The sequence below is a fragment of the Haliotis asinina genome, chromosome 8, assembly GCF_037392515.1.
Source record: "Haliotis asinina isolate JCU_RB_2024 chromosome 8, JCU_Hal_asi_v2, whole genome shotgun sequence".
NCBI lineage: Eukaryota > Metazoa > Mollusca > Gastropoda > Lepetellida > Haliotidae > Haliotis > Haliotis asinina.
In genome coordinates, this window is record NC_090287.1 from 38,806,411 (window position 1) to 38,829,528 (window position 23,118).

At 38.8% G+C, this 23,118-nt stretch overlaps 1 protein-coding gene across 2 annotated transcripts; it reads right to left on the minus strand.

Moving 5' to 3' along the window:
* Positions 1-14: 14 nt before the first annotated feature.
* On the minus strand, positions 15-23,118 carry LOC137294197 (Golgi resident protein GCP60-like). Of its 2 annotated transcripts, none has more exons than XM_067825198.1 (9): positions 22,928-23,112; positions 20,085-20,226; positions 11,868-12,008; positions 11,327-11,440; positions 10,556-10,643; positions 10,005-10,251; positions 8,021-8,142; positions 5,877-6,063; positions 15-5,339 (listed from the first exon to the last, which is right to left on the minus strand). In XM_067825198.1, the coding sequence occupies exons 1-9, from the start codon at positions 23,085-23,087 to the stop codon at positions 5,128-5,130; spliced, it is 1,413 nt and encodes a 470-aa protein (XP_067681299.1). In that variant the 5' UTR covers positions 23,088-23,112; the 3' UTR covers positions 15-5,127. The 2 variants fall into 2 exon arrangements, with proteins under 2 accessions (XP_067681299.1, XP_067681298.1); XM_067825197.1 differs by lacking the exon at positions 8,021-8,142 and adding an exon at positions 8,847-8,980 and having other exon boundaries at positions 4,768-5,339; positions 22,928-23,118.

Consider the following 23,118-nt stretch of genomic DNA (forward strand, 5'->3'; position numbering starts at 1 on the left):
TAACAACAAACCAATAGTCTTTAAATATATTTAATATGCAACAACGGAACTTTACAACACCTTGTACTCTCATTAATTTGTACAATGTCACAAGGTCAACGTGATTTCCACCCTCAATACACAACTGTACAAGCCACACAGTACACCATGGAACCGGGTGCAAGCTGCGGTCGCGATGAACACAAAATAACAGTAACCATAGGTGAAGATAATGGACATCCGAGTCCATTTGGCGATCACTACAGGAAGCGATGTCGTGAGGTACAAACTTGTATAGCCAGACTTTTTCCCTTTGATTTTCAACTTTGGATGTTGAGAGTGAAAGTTTTGATCGGGTTTTAAAAAATGTAGTGATATTACTGTACAGCATTTCATATTAGTTGATGAAAAAAGTGTTTTAGGGGCTCATAATTATCATAAGCCAAAGTTCTGACAGCATTCCTGTCATTCTTATTGTTAAAATGTCAATAAAAAGAGGAAGTGTAATTCCTTTAAAACGTTTCTTCTCTTGACCTTTTCACTTTTGAGGTTGTTAGGAAAATGTAAGGCCTAACTACGTTTTGACCTGAACAAATCACTGTCCGTAATCGTATTGGGCCAGAATATATATTTCCCACAATTGAAGAACACTAATTGTAAGAAGCATGCTAGCCAACAGGTGAGCTTATGAATAAATACATGGTCTGGAGCATGGTCAATGAATTAATGTAAACTTAAATCTATAATCACTTCACTGATAAACTGCTTGCAACCAAGTTTCAGAAATCCTATACCTGTCATCCGTATATTTCAGCTATTCTTAGAACAAAGAAAACAAATACTTGATTTGATCTCTGCTAGAAATACCCATATATTATATCATGAGCATGTGTTTATGGCTAGTATCAAATAGTGATACCAGCTGTTTATGAAATATGAGCCTATCCTGCCTTATTGTTGAGATGCATCATAAACAAATGAATAGGCAGGTCAATGTATTACAAATACATTAAGAGGCAGGTCGATGTATTACAAATACATGAATAGGCAGGTCAATTATTCATCAGAAAAACATAGGATCATGTGGTATAAGTCTACATGAGGAAGTGAATAAGGTCCTGTCAATGAAGATGTTAACCACTCTCTAAACTAAAGGAATGGATCACCATCAGGACCACTCTGGAATCTGAAACCAACTACACTGTCATCTCCCATAGGGAGACACAAGTCATCCATACTTCCATTTGTGGACTTTAACCCAGATTGTCAAAGAAAGCAAGTGGACACATTGCCAAGCAAGGCGACATCACAATCCCCATAACCAGGTTAAGTAAGTAGTGTGTCACTGCTGGACAGGATCTGACAAGAGGACTTCATCACTTTAAAGCATGAGCAGATATATATGTGTAACAATGCATATTCTTTATTAGCATTAGCATCATCGTCATTAAACATCATGAGCAACTCAATGCAGGTGATAAACACAGCAGTGAAGGCAGACGAAACAGTGACAATGTTGCCATGGTAACAAATACAAGGACAAGTAAAATCTATATGGAAATGGAATATGTTACAAAATGACTGTGTCAAGGACAAACTACATTACCATAACACTATGTACTGAGAGAGAACTATTTGTATAGATGGTTCATGCACAGCTATCCCAAGTTCTAATTCAACAATGAAATTTTATAGTTGTTTTTACAATCTCCTTTTTAGACACAAATGAATATGACTATTTGCAAAACTTTCCAGGGGTGATGTTTAGTCCCTACGAAAAAACACTGTCTGCAAGGTACCAACTTCAAACGCTGCACACAACAAAACTGGAACCAAAAAAGATATATATTAATTTGTCATGCTTACCAGCTGAATGATTATCTGTCTGTCAAAAAACTTGGCCCCCCTTTGTGAGGTTTTGTTATTTAATGCTTCTATGGGCAAGGCAAAATATTTGAATACAAAATGCTATATTTGTGATCACACTTTCTTCAGCGAAGTACACATTCTAGTTCTATAGTCCTTTCCTGGATTGGAACTTGCAGTCTCCTAACTTTGTGCAGCCCTACTAAACAATACACCAGTAATGTTGAATATAATGCACAAGTATGACCCTATCAGCCAAATCATCAGCACATTTCAAATAGTACTTCATGCAATATAATTGATATATTTAGTGATTAACAAATGCTTTATCTGGCAACTGACAGAAGTCCCTTCTAAGAAGGATTGAAAACATCAAGCCAACAAGGGGAGCCACTACTGACAGTAAACAAGCACCATTCTGGCAAAGATTAGAGAGCTAAACAAGTACTTTGAGATATCATTTTAGACACAACCTCAAAACGAAGACAAGCTAAAGAATACACAGGGTCGCAGTTTATACTCTGACAAGTGTACTAAAAAATCATAGTTTGATACAACTGTGTTTGACATTGTGTGTGGACCAGCCTTTGTCACAAAGCTGAACATACACTACAAATAACAAAACACTTCTTTCTACACAAACCTGGTGGCATCGGTAGGTAGAACACTACTGGTAGGTATAAAACCAGATTAGACACACCAGTATTCTTTTTCTTATTTTACATCATGAGATGATCATGCCGAGCTCTAACAAACCAAAATAGTTTTTAAACTTCTTTCAGTCGTTCATATTTGCACAAATTTGAAAATTCAATCTCCAGTCTCTTTACATTTAAAAAAAAATGCGCCTTAATGTAGCCATGTGTAAGCTGCAGCCTTTTCTAAAAAAAATAATCAATTACAGACAAAAATGCAACCATAAATGAGTCAAATCTGATGATGTTTGATTGACAATAAATAGAGAGTTGGAAATGTAATAAATACATCTGTAATTGTCGAACAAACAAGCCACATCCAAGTATCCGTGGCAACAATCATAGCCATTCATGTCATAACAGGACATACGCAATAATGATACCACCATGCTAGATCCTAGAGCCCTCTCTGTACAAGATCACAGGATAACAGTTATCCTCTACAACCCAACATATAGCAAAGATATCTCAGAACCCATTCAAAGACTGGACTACTATTGAGCTTCTGCCTCAAGTTTTACTTCTCCAACATTCATTCAAATGACATTCAAACAATAACTGGCTTATCCATGAGGTTATTTCAACTTATATTTACTTATTGATAAGTGACTAGCTTGGGATTGGAGCAGTAGGTTCGTTTCAGAAAAAATGTTCACTCAGATAAGTTCAGTCAGACAAGTTCAGTCCGCTCTTGCCATTCAAAGATGCAGAAACAGAAAATGACAAAAAAATTCTAGTAAAATTACAGAATGCAAACAAATTTGCATATAAAAAGAAATATCAAAAATGATGTTTTCATAATTACATGAACATGTGTAATGCTGACTCTCAGCATGAGGGAAATACACATATAAAGTGACAAATGTCTTGAAGTGGTCAGCATTACATGGTCAAACACTGAACATGAAACAGAGCACTGACTCCGACACCATGTCCCAACTGTGACAGAATGAACTATCAACCAATCTCCTGATCAGATGCTATAATGTCACATTGTCATAGGGAACCTCATTGTCAATCTTCCACTGTGATCAAAAGACATGATTCATTTATTCTTCCAATCGTTATCAGAGATACACTTTGTTAGGCATCTGTTGTGCATCAAAATGTTCATAATTTGGGGTACTAAAAAACAAATTCAGCATATTGTTTCTCCTTACAATTTTCAAGCAATTGTAATAAATAATCATGTCACAAAAATAAATGAAATGTTGATGGATAGTAGACTGACATCAGACAATTGCACCAATCAATGTATGTTAAACATTCCTTCCAAAGTCATCCAAATTCTAGTCCCAGTTTATCTACATGAGCACAGCTCTGATGCTTACTGTATGGAAAATATACATGCACACACAAAGTGATGTTATTATGTCTGCATGATTCACTTTTCCCGAAAAATGTAAATCTAGACGGAAATTATCTCCCAGATTTAGGAGTTTGGCAGTTCCTGAGGACAGAAAACACAGGCCTGTAGTATGGTCATTACCAAATTACACTGGTGTTGATAATAAGGTGTTGTGAAAAATATGTCGACTCAGCAGAAAATTAGCATCTGTATTGACTTAAGCCTGATCATTCTTCAACTAAACATTGTGATGGCTTTGTTAAAGCCATACATAGCCACACAGCTTTAAACACTCAATCTAATACCTCCTTGTACATTCACTGCCATGTAAGAGCAGGATCGATAAAACAAAAGATGAAGATCTTGATCGTGTTGCTCTTGACTTTCTCCCTACAGACACTGGGATCAAAAGAATGAAGATTTGCATCAAAACTCAGTTATTTTTCAGCATGAAAAGGAAATAATAAACAGCAATCAGTTGTGAACAAACCAGAAGTATTCTTTACTTCAAGTTATGTTGAGATTCTAGCAGAACTAAGCTTTTTCACCAATTCAGATAACAAGATGAAAAAAATTCAAACTATCAAATTTTCTGTGTATTGAACTTACGAAAGCAAGAACGTGTTAGCTATGTTAATTAAAAAGCATCCTGGTGAGTAATCTGTCATAAAAACACTGCACAAATATCTGTTTTTCATAACAAATCCCTGTTATAATGGTTGTCTCCAGACAGCTAAATGAAGGATGTGACCAACACCCTTCCACATACCACACATTACTTTAACTATCAACACCAAAAAATTTGTGAAACTTTTTTGTTTTAAAAATAACCAGCTAAGTGAGCCTGAAGTACCTTTTCACACATGTAGAATAGAGGGATTTTTTTCTCCTTGCCAAATTGTTCCACTTCAGAGGAGAAAAAGCTGTGAAGGAAGTAAATGTACTAAGGGAAGTAACTCTTGACAACTCTTGACAAACATCAAAGTAAAGGTATGGTGTGCTTTGATCTACATGTGACATTAACCCAGGCTCAGCTCAAATTAGTCTACATTTGTCAAAAAAGCAATCAATACCTTGAAAAGTATATGTCATGTTGTGTATTGATCTTCCTGTGTCTGTGAGAGGAAGGGTGTTGGGCAGCTATGTCAGTTTGTCATATATTATCTTTCACTCTTTATCATCACACTCGCGCCTCATAACCCATACAGAATCTTGTTACTACTGTGTCATCCCTGCCCCCTACCGAGAATAATACACTCTGTAATACAAAGTTTTGGACCTCCATAATGAGTAGGAATTGTCGAACTTCAGTAAGTAGACGCCCCTCCCTGGGTAGGTGTGACTGCCGCAGTAGACCTCCTCATGGCAGTCACGACGGTAGATTGGAATTATTTCATCTGCCGGTGGACGATTATCTTGCTTCTTCCCTTTCTCAACATCTCCTTTGACATCTAGAACAGATGGATTCACATATGATTCAAAGTTTGTGGAAATATCTCCTTTCACAGCATCTTCCTCACAAGTTACACCTCACTGCCAGATCCCCTTCACCTCAATCCAAAGTCACAACCCAGTTCTTATCCCAAAGTTACCCTGATGCCCCCAAACCATTGTCTCAATCCCATTCCATATCTCACCTCCCTCTCGTACCCATATCTCATCTCATTCCTCATCCAAAGTCGTGCTCATCTTAACCACATCTCTCCACAACTCCAACAGCCTCATCACACCTTACACACCCCATCCAAAGTCTGATGTACATCCTCCCATCCCATGCCTTCCATCTGATGCTCCATCCTCACCTGCAGCTTCACTACCTCCCTCCCCATCCTAAGTCTCACTCATCCAAACCACATCTCTCCATCAACTCTCCTAAGCCCAAACATGACCAACTTTACCCACAGTCTCATCACACCTTATACACCCCATCCAAGGTCTGATGTACACGATCCCCATCCCAGGTCTCCCATCTGATGCTTCATCCTCACCTGCGGCTTCACCACCTCCCTCCTCTTCTTCAAACTCCTCCTCATCTGTGTCTTCCGACACATGCACACTGACCGTGTTACTCGGAGCAATCGTCCATTCAAAGTACACACCAAACCCTATGTCATAGTAATCTGTTGCAAACTCCCAGAACAAGCATGAGCCATCTTCATGTGTTGGAACACGCACCTGCAACAAGAAACCGTGTTCATGTAACCATGGTAACACAAACAGTCATACAATGTCTTACAACAGAAGCTCATACAATCATAATACTTTGATGATTAACAAATGTGAAATCTTATATATACTACTGTCATATTTTTACAATTAATACATACAGTGTAGACAAAAATATCCACATACAATGTGAACTGAAGAAGATCCAAGTGAATGCTGTTTTACACCACATTCAAAAATTGTCAATGGCAGCCTGAAGTCAGTAGGCAAACTTTTGATGGACATTATCAGAATATCCACATAATCAGGGTAGGATGCTACACATGTGTATATTTTGGGGGTTTAAGGCCACACTCAGCAGTATTCCAGCAACATGGCAGTCGTCTGGACCAGACAATCGATGATATTGATCAAGACAACTGGGATACGACGACATGTAGCTAATACGTCAGTGATCCTCACCACCCGATCTTGATGATCGCCTATTACAACAAACGTGGGTTAATGAAGACTGATTCTAACCTGGATCTTCACAGGTATGATGCTACATAATCAGCAATGTGTCACAGATTGTAACCAGTTCACTGGAATAATCTGTTTGCAAGAGAGGTTTACTGAATTAATAATTAACACTGCCTTTCATCTCAGCATTTTATAGCTATTTACAAGAAAGTTTGGTAAAATATAGGTTCAGAAGTCCTTTCCTCACCAAACTGAAAGAAATAACCACCAACCCATCACCAACTGTACCATTTCCATTTGCACAAACAGAACGTAAGACACAGCAACAAATTTCAATTAAAGAAATTGAAAGGATTTTCAAAATGCTTAGGCATCTAAGACAGCAATAGGGAGCTTAATGACAGTATACATTTGATAAAAAAAAGTCTAATTGAAAATCCTTCATATGAAATTGTTTACTTGAATGATGTGCCTCAAAGGCAAAAACCAAACATGGTTCTCTAAAGAAGGATAAAAAAACATTGGGTCTGTTCATACCTCAATGTTCTCTTAACATGTCTTGGTAAAACATATGTTAATGTGAATCATCAACATTCATAGCTGGAGATAGCTGTTTTCATTTCATGGCACATGCTGACATTTTATACAAGTCCTCCCTAAACTAACGCCTGCTCAGTCATCCAGTGTATTAGATCTCTATTTGAACTTTGACTGGACTGCTCGTTTTAGCATCATGCTTTACAAATGAGTGAGGGAGTTGAGTTTAGTTTTATGCCGCTTTAGCAACATTCAAGCAATATCATGGCACAGTACACCAGAAATGGACTTCACACATTTTACCCATGTGGGGAATCGAACCCGCCTGCGTCTACAGCATGACAAGCAAATGCTTTAACCACTAGGCTATGCAACTGCCCCAGTACACAAATGAAAGTGAGTTGGTAAAAATGAAGCCAAGGCCATGGAATCCTGGGATTCATCTTTGGAGAACTTAGTTGTACGACTGTATTAACACACTGGACAACTGAGGTCCTTCTGTTATGCTAATTCCTCCACCAGTTTCTCTTTTAAAAGTTTTGCAAGAGGAAGTGACAGTAATAACACCAAAGACATTGCCTACTGCCTCCTGTGTAACACTGTGTTGCTCTAGCTGGCTCCCTCCTAGAAATACACTGTCATTGCTTTGCTAGTCAAAAGGAAGTCTACAATAGCCTTTTGCCAAAGGATCAAAACCTACATCATAAAAGTGCGAGTACATTAATGTCGTTCAGCCAAAAACAAATACCATATGTAAATACATGCAGCTCTGGTATATCAGTCCATATGACAGAATCCATACAGAAACTTCCAAATGGAAGAAAAATATTTCAGTTGAAACAACAAGGGTTTGGGGTCAGTTTTAAAAAAAGTGTCACACTGAGTTCTATGTCCTTGTGATTAGCAGAGTTAGAACTGTAAGTTAGTGAGTGGAAGGTTCATATACACTGCTCTACAAGATACTCACTGTAACTGTTTCTCCTGAGCCTATCTTAATTACAGAGTCCTTATCTTTACGTAGGGAATCCTTGAATTCTTTAATATCTTTGCGAGTCCACATGGAGGCTGCGGCAATGGGAGGTAACTCATCTAGAAACACCACAAAGCAAATGACGAGGTGTTACTCAACATAGAAAGGTTTAACTAGACACCGGACAGGAACTTGAAGCTGGGCAAGGAGGAACATGGCAGGCTCCACAGTTTAATCAATACAACTCGTAACTTTTTGGGGGAACAATTTTTTTAAAGAGAAAGTATACAAATAACATAATATTAACACCTACTAAGAGATCGAATAAACATGCTAAAGCAAAAATTCACATTTTCAAACATTTTAATCACAATATTAAATGAAGATCACTGAGAATAAAACATAAGTATTTCAATCAGAAAGGTCATGCAATTCGGTGAATCAAATGGTTGAAGGAAATCTACCAATATTATACACCAAAACAGCAGACAGTGACTTCATCTACCTATCCAAAGTCTTGTAAATTTCTTTTGGACTTTGAAAGTTTGGCATAGTCCACTAAGTAAACATTACTGAAACTGATGCTCAAAGTCATATTTTAGATAGAAGGTTCAGACGTCCATCATGACTGCTAAAGAACTTTCTGTTGAAACTTATCAATGCCACCTTAAGGTGATGATATTAGGGAGACAACACAATTAATAAAATCTGGCACAGATTTACCCCCAATAAAAACCCTCAGGAGCCTGATGTTCTGTCCACTGCCCATCTTCCCCCACATGTTGACTGCACTGCGAGACCAACCTGCCGACATTCAACTCACCGTGGCCGTTGCCAGGGAACCTATTTTGATCACATTTTCTTTGCACTTTCCAACACTTTCCTTAAACTGCTTCAAATCTTTACGGGTCCACATTGATGCAGGCATAATATGTGGCAAAGATGGAGCAATAGATTCTGAAATATTGGATGTGTACCATGTCAATCTTCAGTGGAAACCCCATACGATTCCAGAAAAGAACCATCTGTAACCATGGCAACACCATTAAATTTCTCCTCCATGTACACAACAAATTTGATGAAGTTATTGTTTTGCAAGAAATGACATGATTTCTAAATGGGTTTATAAATGCAAAACTATCAAATTGATTTCTGTAGCAAATCATCAAAAAATTGTAAAAATGAAAAATAACAATTCTTTGTATAAAAGGTATCATCCAAGTCTACACCCAAAACATTCCAAAACTACATGTTTGTTGTTAAACCTGCACTCAGCAATTTTCCAGCTACATGTCTGCAGCCCACAATTAAAGTAGTCCTGACCTAGTAATCTACTATCTAGTGACTGACATCATAAGTATTCACTCATGCCAGTGTATGATGTCAAACAATTAACCATGCTCCACCACCTGATCTGGCCCCGATTTCTCGAAACAATATTAAGTTTTTACTCAAATTTCAAACTGAGTTTGACAATTTGAAACTGCTTTATTTGTAAAGCAAATGCATTTTTTAAAATACATAATGCCCAAACACCTTAAGCAATATATTCACAAAAATCAAACTGTCTACTATTTTTTTGACATTAATATCAATTTCAGTAAATTCAGGGAAATAAATGTACTTTTTAAAATTTGAGTAAAAACTCAAACTTAAGTCAAAACTCAGACTTATGTTTGTTTTGAGAAATTGGGGCCTGGTCAACTCTTACGGTCAACACAGGTTATGGGGATCCATAAGAGTGAAGTCATTGAGATCAATACCATCAGCATGTACAACCATGTGCTCCTGTAACGGAAGAGCGAGTCAACATGGTCTTACACCACTTTAGGCAATATTCCAGCAATACTCGTCTAGGACACAATAAATTGGTGTCACAAACTGTACTTAAGTGGAAAATCGAACCCACATCTTCAGCATGACAAATTCATGAACAATTTGGCTACCCTCAGCCCCGGCAACTGGGATGAATCCTCCTCACCTTCAGGACTATCTGTCTGGCCATTCTCTAAGGCCTGACCCTCCCTGTGCCCAAGGTCCATGCCCTGCTGTGGGTAGGAGTTGAGCTGCTGTGGCACGGCAGGCTGAGGCAGGGTAGTGCTACTGTTGTTGTTGGAGGTGTGCATCTGCTGCAGTTGCTGCTGCTGGTGCATGAGCTGCTGCTGGTACACCTGCTGCATGTACTGCTGGAAGTGCTGTTCCTGCAGCTGCCTAATCAGCTCTTCTTGCTACAAACAAGGAAAAGAAACCATCGGTAAATGCCGGGATTTGTTACATATTCCAAGACAAATACATAAAACACATAATGCTGATAGAAACAAATGAGCCACATTGAGACTTGAGAACCAGGCCTCAACCTGGTGAAATTTGGAATAACGTTCGACGTCTTTTAGTGAAAATTGGGCAGTTTAGAAATGAGATAGTGTAGTTTCACTAGTCTCGATTAGTCTTGGCTAGTCTTACAGCCAGATCTCTAGTTTAGTCTAAGACAAAGCAAGGGTTGGGTGTAAGGTTTGTAGAGCTGTAACTGACCATCTGCGTGTTGCCTGGATACTGCTGTTCTGCATACTGTCGGAACTGAGCTGCCGTCTGCTGGTTCAACGCAGATCGGATCTGCATTCTGAAAGACAGAAAGACCCCTGTCCTGAAGACAATCACCTACATCCATACCAGAAACTTCTTCTTGAACAGTTTCTGTTGATATTCACATGACTTTACCATCAGTGTAACTTCTAACGCAAAGCATCATTTGCACTGTACATAGTGTACTGCTGTATCTTTACATCGCTGCTAATTAGCAAGTGTCATTATCAGCATCTGTTGAAACAATGAAACAATAACGGCTGCACTCTACTGGCTACCTACTCCATGTTACCATGGTTATGCCTTAATGCATGAGGTACTGATAATTGGTTGTATAATGCAGCACACATCAATATTTCAGCTGAACTATGATGACAAAATGATAGACCCTTGACCAAATAGTGCAGTGAGTGATGTCCTGAGTTTCAATCCTGGCAAATGGGATATAATCACATGCAAGCTAACAGTTTGATCAAACCTCCAGTCCATTTAGTATCCTGTAACAACCTGGAACCTTTCTATCATGAAATCATTATGTATCATACAAATGGGGATGCACTCTATCACAGACAACAGACTACATTTGTCTTCTGTCTCACAAGCCAGCTTACAGATTGGAGATCTTCTCTCTCCCCATATACCTACAGTGCATGCTCAGTGCACTACTGAACCACTCCCTCTCAGAATCTTTCAAGCACGGATAAACTGAAGAACACATACTCCTGCTCCATCTGCCGTTGTTTCTCTGCCTCCTGTTGTTTCCGTGCCTCTTCCTCCAGCTCCCGCTGCTTCCTCTCTTCTTCCTCACGACGAAGTCGTTCCTCCTCTTCTTGCCTGCACAGGTCAAGGAATCAAATCAGTCACAGCATTCCATATAAATATGTGGACAATTATCAACAGTGCCCAACTACTCGATTTAAAGAGTTAAGAAATTCAACTGCCACATGTCCACTCTCACACGGTTATGGACCCATACCTCCTATCACAAGTTCTGACTCTCAATGACATTACATAACACAGAAATACATTAAATCATAAATGTAACTACGGCATACTATTTCACCACTATAAAAGAAAATTACATTTTTTGTAAAGACCCATAAAGCGTAAGCAAGGAGGGATCCTTTCAACCATTACTTTTCTTGAGCAAGGTAAAGCACAAGAAGACCTCAGACTCTAATGAACTTCATAATTTACATACTCTATACCAACAGAAAATATACTCAGTAGCGCTCAGAGTATCAGAATGACTGGAACTTACTGCTGTCTTAGCTTCTCCTCCTTCTCTGCCTTGTGAGCCTCCACAAAAGGTTTGAACAGGTTACAGGACCCTTCCAGAAACTTCACAAACTCCTCCATAGCGCTCTCCTTCGACATGTCCCCTAGAGCTTGCCAGGCTTGCCTGAAATTAAACACATAACACTATAACTAAAGCTTGGTTGATCATGCTTCTTGAGTGAGTGTGTTTGATGGACTGTTCATTAACATTGATGTTGACAACCACAGAAGATGATCAGGAAGAATCCTGCATGGACTTATCCTTGCCAGAATGTACAGATCCCAATATTTGGCCCCAAGATGGCATCAAACTAAAACACCCAAATATAAATAAGCATTCAACACCTTCAGTAGCTTCATAGACATGACAGAGTTAACAGTTTTAGCAAAGAAATAACTCTACTTTATTATTATTGTGAAATTTATTGGCTACATGTTGAGCAGATATGAAATGAAATCCATGTTTATTTGAAGTTTGAAACCATAAGTGGAAATTATCTATTAGCCCATGGACAAGTGAAATACTATTATTTGAATTGTCTGAAATGAAAACTGACTTTTAACCCCTGTTAACAGCTACCTTGTTTAAATCCCAAACAACATCCCAAGCACACCATAGAACATGCTTAGCTGCAAAAATGGTGAACCTGTTAGTTACATTGGACACATTACAGAGCCAGAAATACTCCATTGTTAGCAGGTACAGATGTCTTACAATGGTGGACTTACTGCAATGTTATTAAGAACATGCCGTCAGCTACCACATAACAGTTATAACAATCGCAATACTTACTACTTGCACTACATATATTCATGTGTGGAAATAATCAGTTCCTGATTACACTGCTCTTTGTTCTGGGTTTTTGGTTTAATGCCGCACTGAGCAATATAACCACAGTATGATTGTGGCTTATAAGGAATAGAGTCAGTAGTACAAGACAATCCTGTGACAGAGATCATGTGAATTTATCTATGCACCAAAGTCCTAAAGTCTTAACAACGAATTATTCACCTCTTATAAAAGCTTAGGTTGCAGCTCTACCCAAGATCTCTAGTGGGGCATATCCACATAATTACACTTCACCTGCTTGCACTGACACACAGTTTTCACTTCAGTCTGACCATTTGCTTACAATGGTTTTGAGTCGTTTCATATAAATCAGATAACATCATGTAGACCTTCAACTTCAAGTCAAGTCTGATGGCTGTCAATACATTAAACTCATTCATCCCTCTTGCAACAGGTTTTTCTTCATCACTATCATCTATCTGTCCACAGCTCCACACAAGCACCATGTTTACATGAATATCATCAATTTTTATGTCACGATATTGACATGACTACTTCTCAACATCTGTGGTTACAACTAGTAGGTCATCACAGACAGAACAAGCTGTGGATTGACCGTGTAATGCAGCAGGCCAGATGTGTACAATCACCATGCTTGCCCACTTCAGTGTAGATGCATACTGCTATGTACATCTACACAGAGGGCCTACACTCAAGCAGACGTGCAGAATACATGGCAGTAGACCCGATGACTGGACGGTAGCAGTATAGTAGCACTGGCAGATCAGAAGACTGCTTGGTAGCAGACATGCAGAATACACAATAGCAGACTTGCAGAATACACAGTAGTAAACCTGCAGAGTACAGAGCTATGGACCTACATTCTGCAAGGTATTAGACCTGCAGCAAACACAATGGCAGACCTGCAGAATACAGAGCTATGGTCCTGCAAAATATACAGTACCAGACCTGCAAAATATACAGTACCAGACCTGCAGAATACAGAGCTATGGTCCTACAGAATATACAGTACCAGACCTGCAGAATACAGAGCTATGGTCCTGCAGACTGCATGGTATTAGAGTACACAGTAGGCCTAATACTACAACAAAAATCTATCATTGATGCTTCACCTTGCGTAACAACATAACTTGATAACAACAAAACAATTCCTTGCAGACGTTGAACTCAACAATATCTAACAGTGTACAAGGTGCACATGGGCTTTCTTAACATGATTACAACACAAATGGAAGAAAGCATAAACTAACACTAGAAGTAGAAATGTGAATTTCAGAAGTTGGCACCTGCAACAAAGGAAATACCAACCTAAACAGTCCTTACATATTTCACACACAAAGATGATAAGCATGATACACAGTATGACTCACCAATACCAGTATTATCATTGTACATTAATGGTTTAACTGACAGCCAAGTTATCATGACACCATACATGTATTTGATTAGGGAAAATACATCATAAGACAAGAAGATCAATCAGAATTTGATACCTACATACAATACAACTATACAAAAGTGAGCATTTTCAAAAATCCTTTCAGGTCTATAGTTTCGTTTATTCAGATGTGAAAACAACAGAGATAGCAGTATCTTCTCCTCTTAAAAAAACCCATCCTTTAAGGCAATATTCTACACACTGTACAAAGATATATGAAGTATCAAGGCCATATCACCAAAGAATAATGTTTTATCATTCCTCTGAATCCGATATAAGTTATCCAACTAGCTGCTTGATGCTTAGCTCCTGCATCCACATACTAATAACACAACATCTGGTCATGCTGCACATAACATTGACTATAGTAAAGGAGGAGACCAGAAAGAGAGAGCACAACAGCAGGGTTAGACTGTGATCAGGACACATCGTCAAGACAGAACTATGGTGAGACATTATACAGTATACTCACCACTGGCTTGTGGCAGTGCTACAGTCAAGGCAGTGAAATTATTAGTCTGTAGGAACAGCAGGTAATGCCAAAATAAAACAAAAATAGTTTTCACGTGAAAAAATGGATTTTCTTCCTCTTATCAGTGAATGTGGTTTTATGCCTTTTTTAATATTCCAGCATTATCATGGCAGACACACCAAAAATGGGATTTACACAGTGTACCTTAGTGGGGAATCGAACGAGGGTCTTTGGCATGACAAGCAAACTTGTAACCACTAGACTACCCCATGCACTGTCCCTACCTCTTATCAAAATTCAAGGTGGGTAAGTTTCTAGATGGGTAGTTACAATGTTTACTTATGTGACAAAAAAGCTCAGGATCTGAGGTTAGCATGTAAAAATAAAAATCAAAATTTAAAGTCGTTATTATAATAAGAGTATTTTTAACTAAATAACAAATAAAGAGACATATCAAGATAAAGTTAAAGTTGATGAGTGGAAACAAGCTAAATAAAGGATTCAGAAGCAAAACATCATTTCTTTTGAGGAAATACAGTCACAATTTCTATAAACATATTATCAGGATTATTACAGAAAGAGTTTATCCATGTTGTATTCCCGTCATATTTCTGGTAGTTAACACAAGCTTCAAGTGATAGTATAATCATGGCTCATATAAATGGCCATAAATAATACCACTTATTGATACGCAAAGAGCATCAACATAATCATGATAATGCAGGGATTTAACTTATCTGCTGTGATGTTTCTAGACAGCTGTCATGTTGATAGTACTTATCCCATTCATCATCTGAAAGTTCACTTTGCCATTGTGGTGTGCTCAAAATTGTAGTATGTTATGTCTGCATTTATTATTAGAGCAAACATAGTTTTCAACATAATTCTGTCTGCTTGATATTATTCAAGCATACGAGTGGACCTTTCAAAACCAATTCTGCTTGCATTGTTATTAAACATGTTTAATAGGACTTGTAATCTGCTTCTTCATGTGCTGCCAGAAGTTACTTGTCATACACGAACATAACTAATTTCCATTATAACACTGACAGGGATTCATATGAGTTGCAATGACACTATGTCATTGCAGTATGCTGTAATCGAATAAAGAACAAAAAGATTTGTTGGGAATGAAGACCCCTAGATTTTAATTCAAACCATAAAGACAATCCCCCAGTCTAAGTAAACTTAGTCTCAGTACTTTTCGTTACTCTCCACCACTGAGTCTAACAAAACCTTAAGGGAGGTCACGTCAGCTAACCTTTGAGATTAACCAATCAGAACACAGCTTACCAAATCGCGAAAAAGCACATTCGCACATACCTTTTCAACTTTTTATCTCGAAAAGGTTCATACCCGAACGATTCTGAATGCTATTTAGCTTACGCTCGCTTCCAGGTGATGCACACGGCATACGTACAACCATGACAATGGTAAGTAAACAGTTGCTGAAAATGGTGTTTTGGGCAATATTCAAGGATGTCATCTTGCGGAAATATTAGCTAATGGTAACCTGTGAACAGAAACCCCAAAGCCTATATACTGCAGGTAAAATAACTGTGTTATATGCGGATTTGTTTGTGGAAAGATCTGTGTCAGTGAGCTGAATATTTTGAAAGTCCCTCCGATCCCTAAATAGTAGCCGTTGTGTGATTGACATCTATTCAACCGTCTCGCGTTTGATTGGATGGTCATTGGTAGCTCAAAGCTGCCTCACCACCCATCAGGATCACCATTCCCTACCTAGGCCCTGTCAGCCATCAGATCTCCCGACTAGTCAAAAACAAAGTCAACATAGATGTCACCTTCTCCAGCAACAAGACGATCCTACACGCTAACGGCAGAAGCACCAGCAGCTCCACACCCAATCCCAGAGGATGCGCATACCAAGTCATCTGTGATTGTGGTGACACATACATCAGCGAAACCTTTAGACCCCTCAACACCAGACTGAAAGAACATCAGGCATCCGTTAACAAACTTGACCTCAAATCTGCTGTCTCTGAACACATCAGCAAGAAACAGGACCATACCATCATTAGGGAAGCCACCAAGGCCCTACCTGTCAACAACAGCAGCTGGCGGCAAAGGAAATTGCAAGAGGCCATTGACATGAGATGAAGCCAACCAGCTATCAACCATGACCAAGGAACATATCTCCATAGTGCTTAGGACTTATTAATATTGGGATAATTTCATCATCATTGCTTCCCACTTCATCCTTGTACATACTACCAATAAGGCCCACTCCTATCTGTTGCCACATCAGTCATGCCTGGATTAACACTCCCTGGCTTCCCTTTGTCCATTATACCCCTCCTCATCTGGCTTCCTTGTGTTTATCATCCTACTGTTCATCTTACCCGTCATGCCTGGGATAGCAACCCCCTGGTTTCCACTCCTGTCCATCTACCAATTAACTTCTGGCTTCCTCTGTCATGCTGTTGTTGTTTTTACATGTACATATATATCTGGCTGTACTCGATTTGTTTCATTCACTTGATGAAGAAGTAAGAACATACTTTGAAACGTCGTGACTTGACAATCAGAAGTTGTCATCCATAAAAACTCTTGCCTTTATTTCTTTGCTTGTTTAACATTTCACTCACTACTGCTGCACTACATCATGTTTATTACCACAGTCAGGAAATATTCATGCATGAACCAAACAGTGAACGAGACACTGAAAGTTTGTGTGGTTTTACTCCGCTTTTAACAATATTCCAGCTATATCACAGTGGGTGACTCAAGAAATGGGCTTCACAATTGTACCCATGTAGGGATTCTAACCCAGGTCTTTGGTGTGACGATTCATGTTCTAACCAATGGGCTACCCCACCGCCCTTAGACCAAACAATCCAGTGATTGATAAAATGAGCATGGGGACTACTGTTATATGAACACAATCAACCACACCTTCAAAGATAAAAAACTGAACATATTATCTTTGTAAAATGTATAATTGGAGCATCAACCTGATTCCAAAATATAAATGTCTGGGGGGGTGGAGGGGCCTGTAATTCTGAAACCACCCTACATCTTAGTTGGTTTGTTGTTAAAGTAAACACTGCACTCAACTATATTCCAGCCATATGGTGGTGGTCTGTAAATGTTTGTGTCTGTACCAGACAATCCAGTGATCAACAGCATGAGCATGACCTATGCAATGGGGATACGATGACAGTGACAACAAAGTCAGCAAGCCTGACCACCCAATACTGTTAGTCACCTTTTGCAACAAGCATGGGTTGCTGAAGACCAATTCCAACACCGCATCTTCACCGTGTTAACTGGTCATCACAGAATTCTACAGGCATATGAAACTCTGCTCTTGAATCTATGTTTTTGTCTGTCAGTCTAGTCAGTAGAATCTGGATGCTAGGGCCTCCCATAATCACAAATTATCTGTGGTCTAACCGATTCAACATTGAATCAGGTACAAATCAGTAAACAAATCAACAAACTTGTTTGTACAATACCATGTACATAACATTATGAGAATATTGATATGACAAGCTTGAGCATGGAAGATTGGACTAATTTCTCGCCAACTGTTGACAAAATATTTGTGCAAGATTGTAAACGGTGATAGGCACGATAGGAAATAATGTGACTTCATAATCAATAATAACATGCATCAACTTCTGAGTCATAGCAGATCCATCTCCCACAGTGATATTGATTTACAGCACATGGTGAAAATCAGGTATGTTCACAAACCTAAACATGTTTAGGGGAAATATGTTACTTCTACCTGCGCATTTGGATTTACAACATGCCTGCCTAAATCAAGGAAAAGGAAACAACATATTCATGCTGACATTACATAGCAGATGATAAAGCAGGGTACTGTCTACACAAATGACAGTCAACAAGCCAGCACAAAATGTAATCATAAAAGTATTGAAATTCTCATTCCCATTTTTTTCCCATTCCCAAGTTTGTGAGTGCGTGAGTGAATTTAGTTTTACGCCACACTCAACAATATTCCAGCTATATGGTGACCATCTGTAAATAATCGAGTCTGGACCAGACAATCCAGTGATCAACAACATGAGCATCAATCTGTGCAAATGATAACCGATGATTAAAGTATCAACCAAGTTAGCGAGCCTGACCACCTGATCCCGGTAGTCGCCTCTTACGACAAGCACAGTCACCTTTTATTGCAAGCATGGGTTGGTGAAGGCCTATTCTACCCAGGACCTTCACGGGTCTCCAAGTTTGTGTTGTCCTCTGTGTTTTTAGATTTTTTTATTGGTTATATATGTTCAGTTGTTGTTTTTACATTTAAAACTTTGTCCAGATAACCAGCCATGTTGGTTACACCTGGAAGGATGATGTCTAGATTGAATAGTAAATAGATTATCAAGTCAGCCAATCAGAAAATTCTTACAAAACATACATTCAAAAATTGGAAACATGTTCATCTTAACACATCATAACTTGATAATATTCAAATTACTGTCCAAATTAACTGACAGAACAGCAGCTGAGAATTTTATCCAGTGAGTAGACTGGTCGGTCCCCTGGAACTGTCACATACACTCGCCAACTGCCTGAAGCATTGGAGGCAAGGGGTCAGTCCAAGGAAGTGATGAGTTTGTGTGAATGGAGGTAATTACAAATTACTCTGAAGCACATAGTGTGTCTTAGGTTTCAAAATTGACTTCCTACATGCCCATCTCTTCATTTCAAAATTACGACAAGTCAGGCAAACTAATACAAAAATCAAACTGAACACTGCTCTGAAAAATATTACAATAATGTAACAATGTATCAGTTTAAATTGAAGTGAGTGGAAAACATAAGAGATGCAGGTTTCAGATGTTTGCCACTCCCGCGAAAACCAACAGACATGAGGATAACATGGGGTTTTTTTGTGTCTGACCCTGATTTACTGAGTGAAGCAAATCAAAATGACCTTGATGACAAGCAGTATGCTCATGGCGGCTCATTACTTTAACTCTAGTACTTGTGGTTCTGGGCCGAAGCTATCTTAGCCCTAAGTTAGTGGTAAGGGCCACACATAAACAGTGACTTTCGACTATCTCAGTACTGAAAGAACTTTAAAAATCTAGGCCCTGCACTCTTGAGAACAATAAAACATTGTAAAATTTAACTGTGGCACTCAACAACATTTTTCTTGAATCTGAAGTTTGTTACTGTGTAAATTTCAAAAGAGTTAACATCTTTGGTAAAGTTATGACTTCACACAAAGGCACAATACAAATACAGCACTGGAAACCATACACCCGACTACAAAATGTGCATGAAAATATTTGTTATATTAAACGACCCAGTACACTGGCATGTGCCACTATCATATACTCATGCACTATTGACAGCTCATGTTACAAATCACAAGTTGTAAAGTTGAGACAAGTTGGGGCTGGCAAAGTTTCAAGTTTAAAGCACATGCGATAGTGCCTTTTGCCTCCTAGTTCCTACAAAAATAGATCGAGTTTTAGGTACTTACCGTCTATCATTGCCGACTACATCAAGGAAGCCAACATCGGGTGATACGTCATTGCGGAACTTGCCAAACGACACCTGTTTCGTGTATGCTACGAGCCGCAATTTGTCTTTGTAAGTCACCTGAAGGGCTTTTCCTTCTTTCTCTGCAAAGATAAGCAGCGAATAAGCATAAGACTATCAGGCTTCAAGCTGCCTTCACAAAGACCTAGAAATACCACAGTATTATACTAAGAGACACCACAATGTATCCACATGTAAATTTGAACCTTGATTTCCAGCCTGACAAGCTAACACTCCAATCACTAGGTAAAACCACTGCTCATAAAGATAAAGAATACTTATTTCCTGTCTATTTAGTGAGTATTATACCCTTCCACTGGATATTAATATCAGTATTTACACTACTAATCAGGTGTTGCAATCAAAACAATGCTCTGTTTTTCCTGTAACTACCAACTAAGCTGTAAAAATGGGTACTTGACAATTGAAATTTGTTAATGAGCTGGTTACCATGGTAACCATTATATGCCACAGTCATTTGAAAAGGACATATTTATCAGAGAAGAAACCCTGGGTTTCAATCATGCTGATTGAAGTCTTAAGACACTGCCATGAAAACTTAATGGGTACTGCACAGACCTAACTGACAGACCAGTATCACAACCATCATGATTAATCAGATCCTGACATGGGTAAGGGACACAACCAAGCAAGTGAACAGTCGCAACTTTGGACTATTATGTCACCTTTTCCCAGAATAAGAAAAACATTATGCTGTAATAACACATGTTGGTCCTGAGCAGATTGGATATTCATTGATGATGTCAGTCTAAGTAAACTTATCCTCAAAACTTTTTCGTTACACTCCACTACTGAGTCTAACAAAACCTTAAAGGAGATCGCGTCAGCTAACCTTTGAGGTTGACCAATCAGAACACAGCTTACCAAATCATGAAAGTGGACATTCCCACATACCTTTAGAACTTTTTATCTCAAAAAGTTTCATGCCCAAACGATTACCAAATGCTATTTAACGCACTCTCGCTTCCGGGTGATGCACACGGCGTACGTACAACCATGACAATGGTAAGTAAACAGTTGCTGAAAATGGTGTTTTGGGCAATATTCAAGGATGTCATCTTGTGGAAATACATGTATTAGCTAATGGTAACCATGTCATTGTCAACAAACACCCCAAAGCGTATATACTGCAGGTAAAATAATTGTGTAATATGCGGATTTTTGTTTGTGGAGAGATGTGTGTCAGTGAGCTGAATATTTTGAAAGTCCCTCAGATCCCTAAATAGTAGCCATTGTCTGACTGGTTAAATCTATTTAACCGTTTCGCGTTTGATTGGGCGGTTATTGGTCGCTCAAAAGTTACCTGACGCGACCTACTACTAGGTTTTGTTAGACTCAGTGTTGGAGTGTAAGTTACGAAATACACTGAGGCTGAGTTTACTTAGACTGCTGATAATGTATCATTTCATCCTTCACAACTACCGTAACTTTCGTATGCACTACTATGCGTAAAAGCAACCTCACAACCCTGCTTTGTAGCACTGCATGGAGAATATCTACATCTGCTAGGTTACAATGAATATAATCTGATATGTTACACATCATTCTTGATCACACGGCTGTAGTGAATTACCTTATACAAGTTAAAAGTGGTCAATATGACTAGGGGGCACACCAGAAAATGGGCTTCACACATTATACCCATGTGGGGAATTGAACCCGTGTGTTCCACGCAAGTTGAGTGAATGCTCTAACCACTTGCTTACCCCACCTCACCAACATCCATATAACAGCAACCTGTAAACCACTGAATCACAACCACACAATCCACAGATCGATACTGTGAATATGTCAGCCAAGTCACTGGAGTGAGTGAGTGTAGTTTTACGCCGAACTCAGCAATATTCCAGCTATATGGCAGCGGTCTGTAAATAATCGAGCCTGGACCAGACAATCCAGTCAACCAAATCAGCGAGCCTGACCACCCGATCCCATTAATCGCCTCTTACAACAAGCATAGTCCCCTTTTATGGCAAGCATGGGTTGTTGAAGGCCTATTCTACCCTGGGACCTTCACGGGTCCCAAGTCACTGGACTTGATCGTGTTTTATTTACATACAAGACTTGCCAATGGAGTCTTTAGAAAATTAGGGAAGAGTAAACCATTATCATACTATCTATCACATACATGTACATCATACATACTGTCAACAACATAGTAATGACATGGTAATCATAATCCCCTCAAACTTTCTAACTTGAAAAATATTCAGTTACCTTGTTGTTATGGAATTATGCCACTCATTGAACTTAAAATGCTAAACAATCCCAGTATAAGCCTTGTTAAGCTTATGTCTACTTCTGCTGTTTTCATGATTTATTAGTTTCGGGGTTGTCAGCTATGACTGGTATTCGTGCTCTCGGTTGATGACTTTGTATATCGACTATCGAGTACACTGTTAACGTGCAACAGTCTTTGCTTTTATGGCTTTTGAGTGTTCAATGTTTACATTTGATGACAGGCGTAGATACAGCTAGTATTTGGCTACGTTCCTATTACCAACAACACAAATGCAAGCTGCACAACCACAAATTAAAACAGTACAAACTAAGCGAATCACTAATTAATCAATGTTATCACCACAACAAATCTAATACAATATAATGAATATTTCGAAACCTAGTTGATCTTTAGAGTGGAGAGTTTACTCAGAAATCGGATTTGAGGTTGTTGTTTTATAATAAACGCCACAAAATTTAGCTTGAAAAGCGGCCAAAAAGCGAAAGTGCGAGTGACATTTGTCGTGCTCATGTTAATATTACCTTTGTAGAACTTAAGGGCGATCTTGTAGAGTTCCTCCAAGGAAAATCCCCACTTGATATGATATTCATCGCCAGAGACATTGTCACTAGACTCTGGATGCGGCGTGTCGTTCACAGATAGTGATTCAACACCATTGACAAGTCCTTCAGTCTCCGCCATGACAGTTTGTTAGCCACGTAAGGTTGATGAT

Excerpts from the sequence above, each read along its gene's own strand:
- LOC137294197 (XM_067825197.1), bottom strand. The coding sequence starts at position 23,087 with ATGGCGGAGACTGAAGGACTTGTCAATGGTGTTGAATCACTATCTGTG. Across the intron at positions 10,252-10,555 it reads ATCCAGGCAACACGCAGATG|CAAGAAGAGCTGATTAGGCA; the intron begins GTCAGTTACAGC and ends CCTTGTTTGTAG. Across the intron at positions 8,981-10,004 it reads CCAGACAGATAGTCCTGAAG|AATCTATTGCTCCATCTTTG; the intron begins GTGAGGAGGATT and ends CCAATATTTCAG.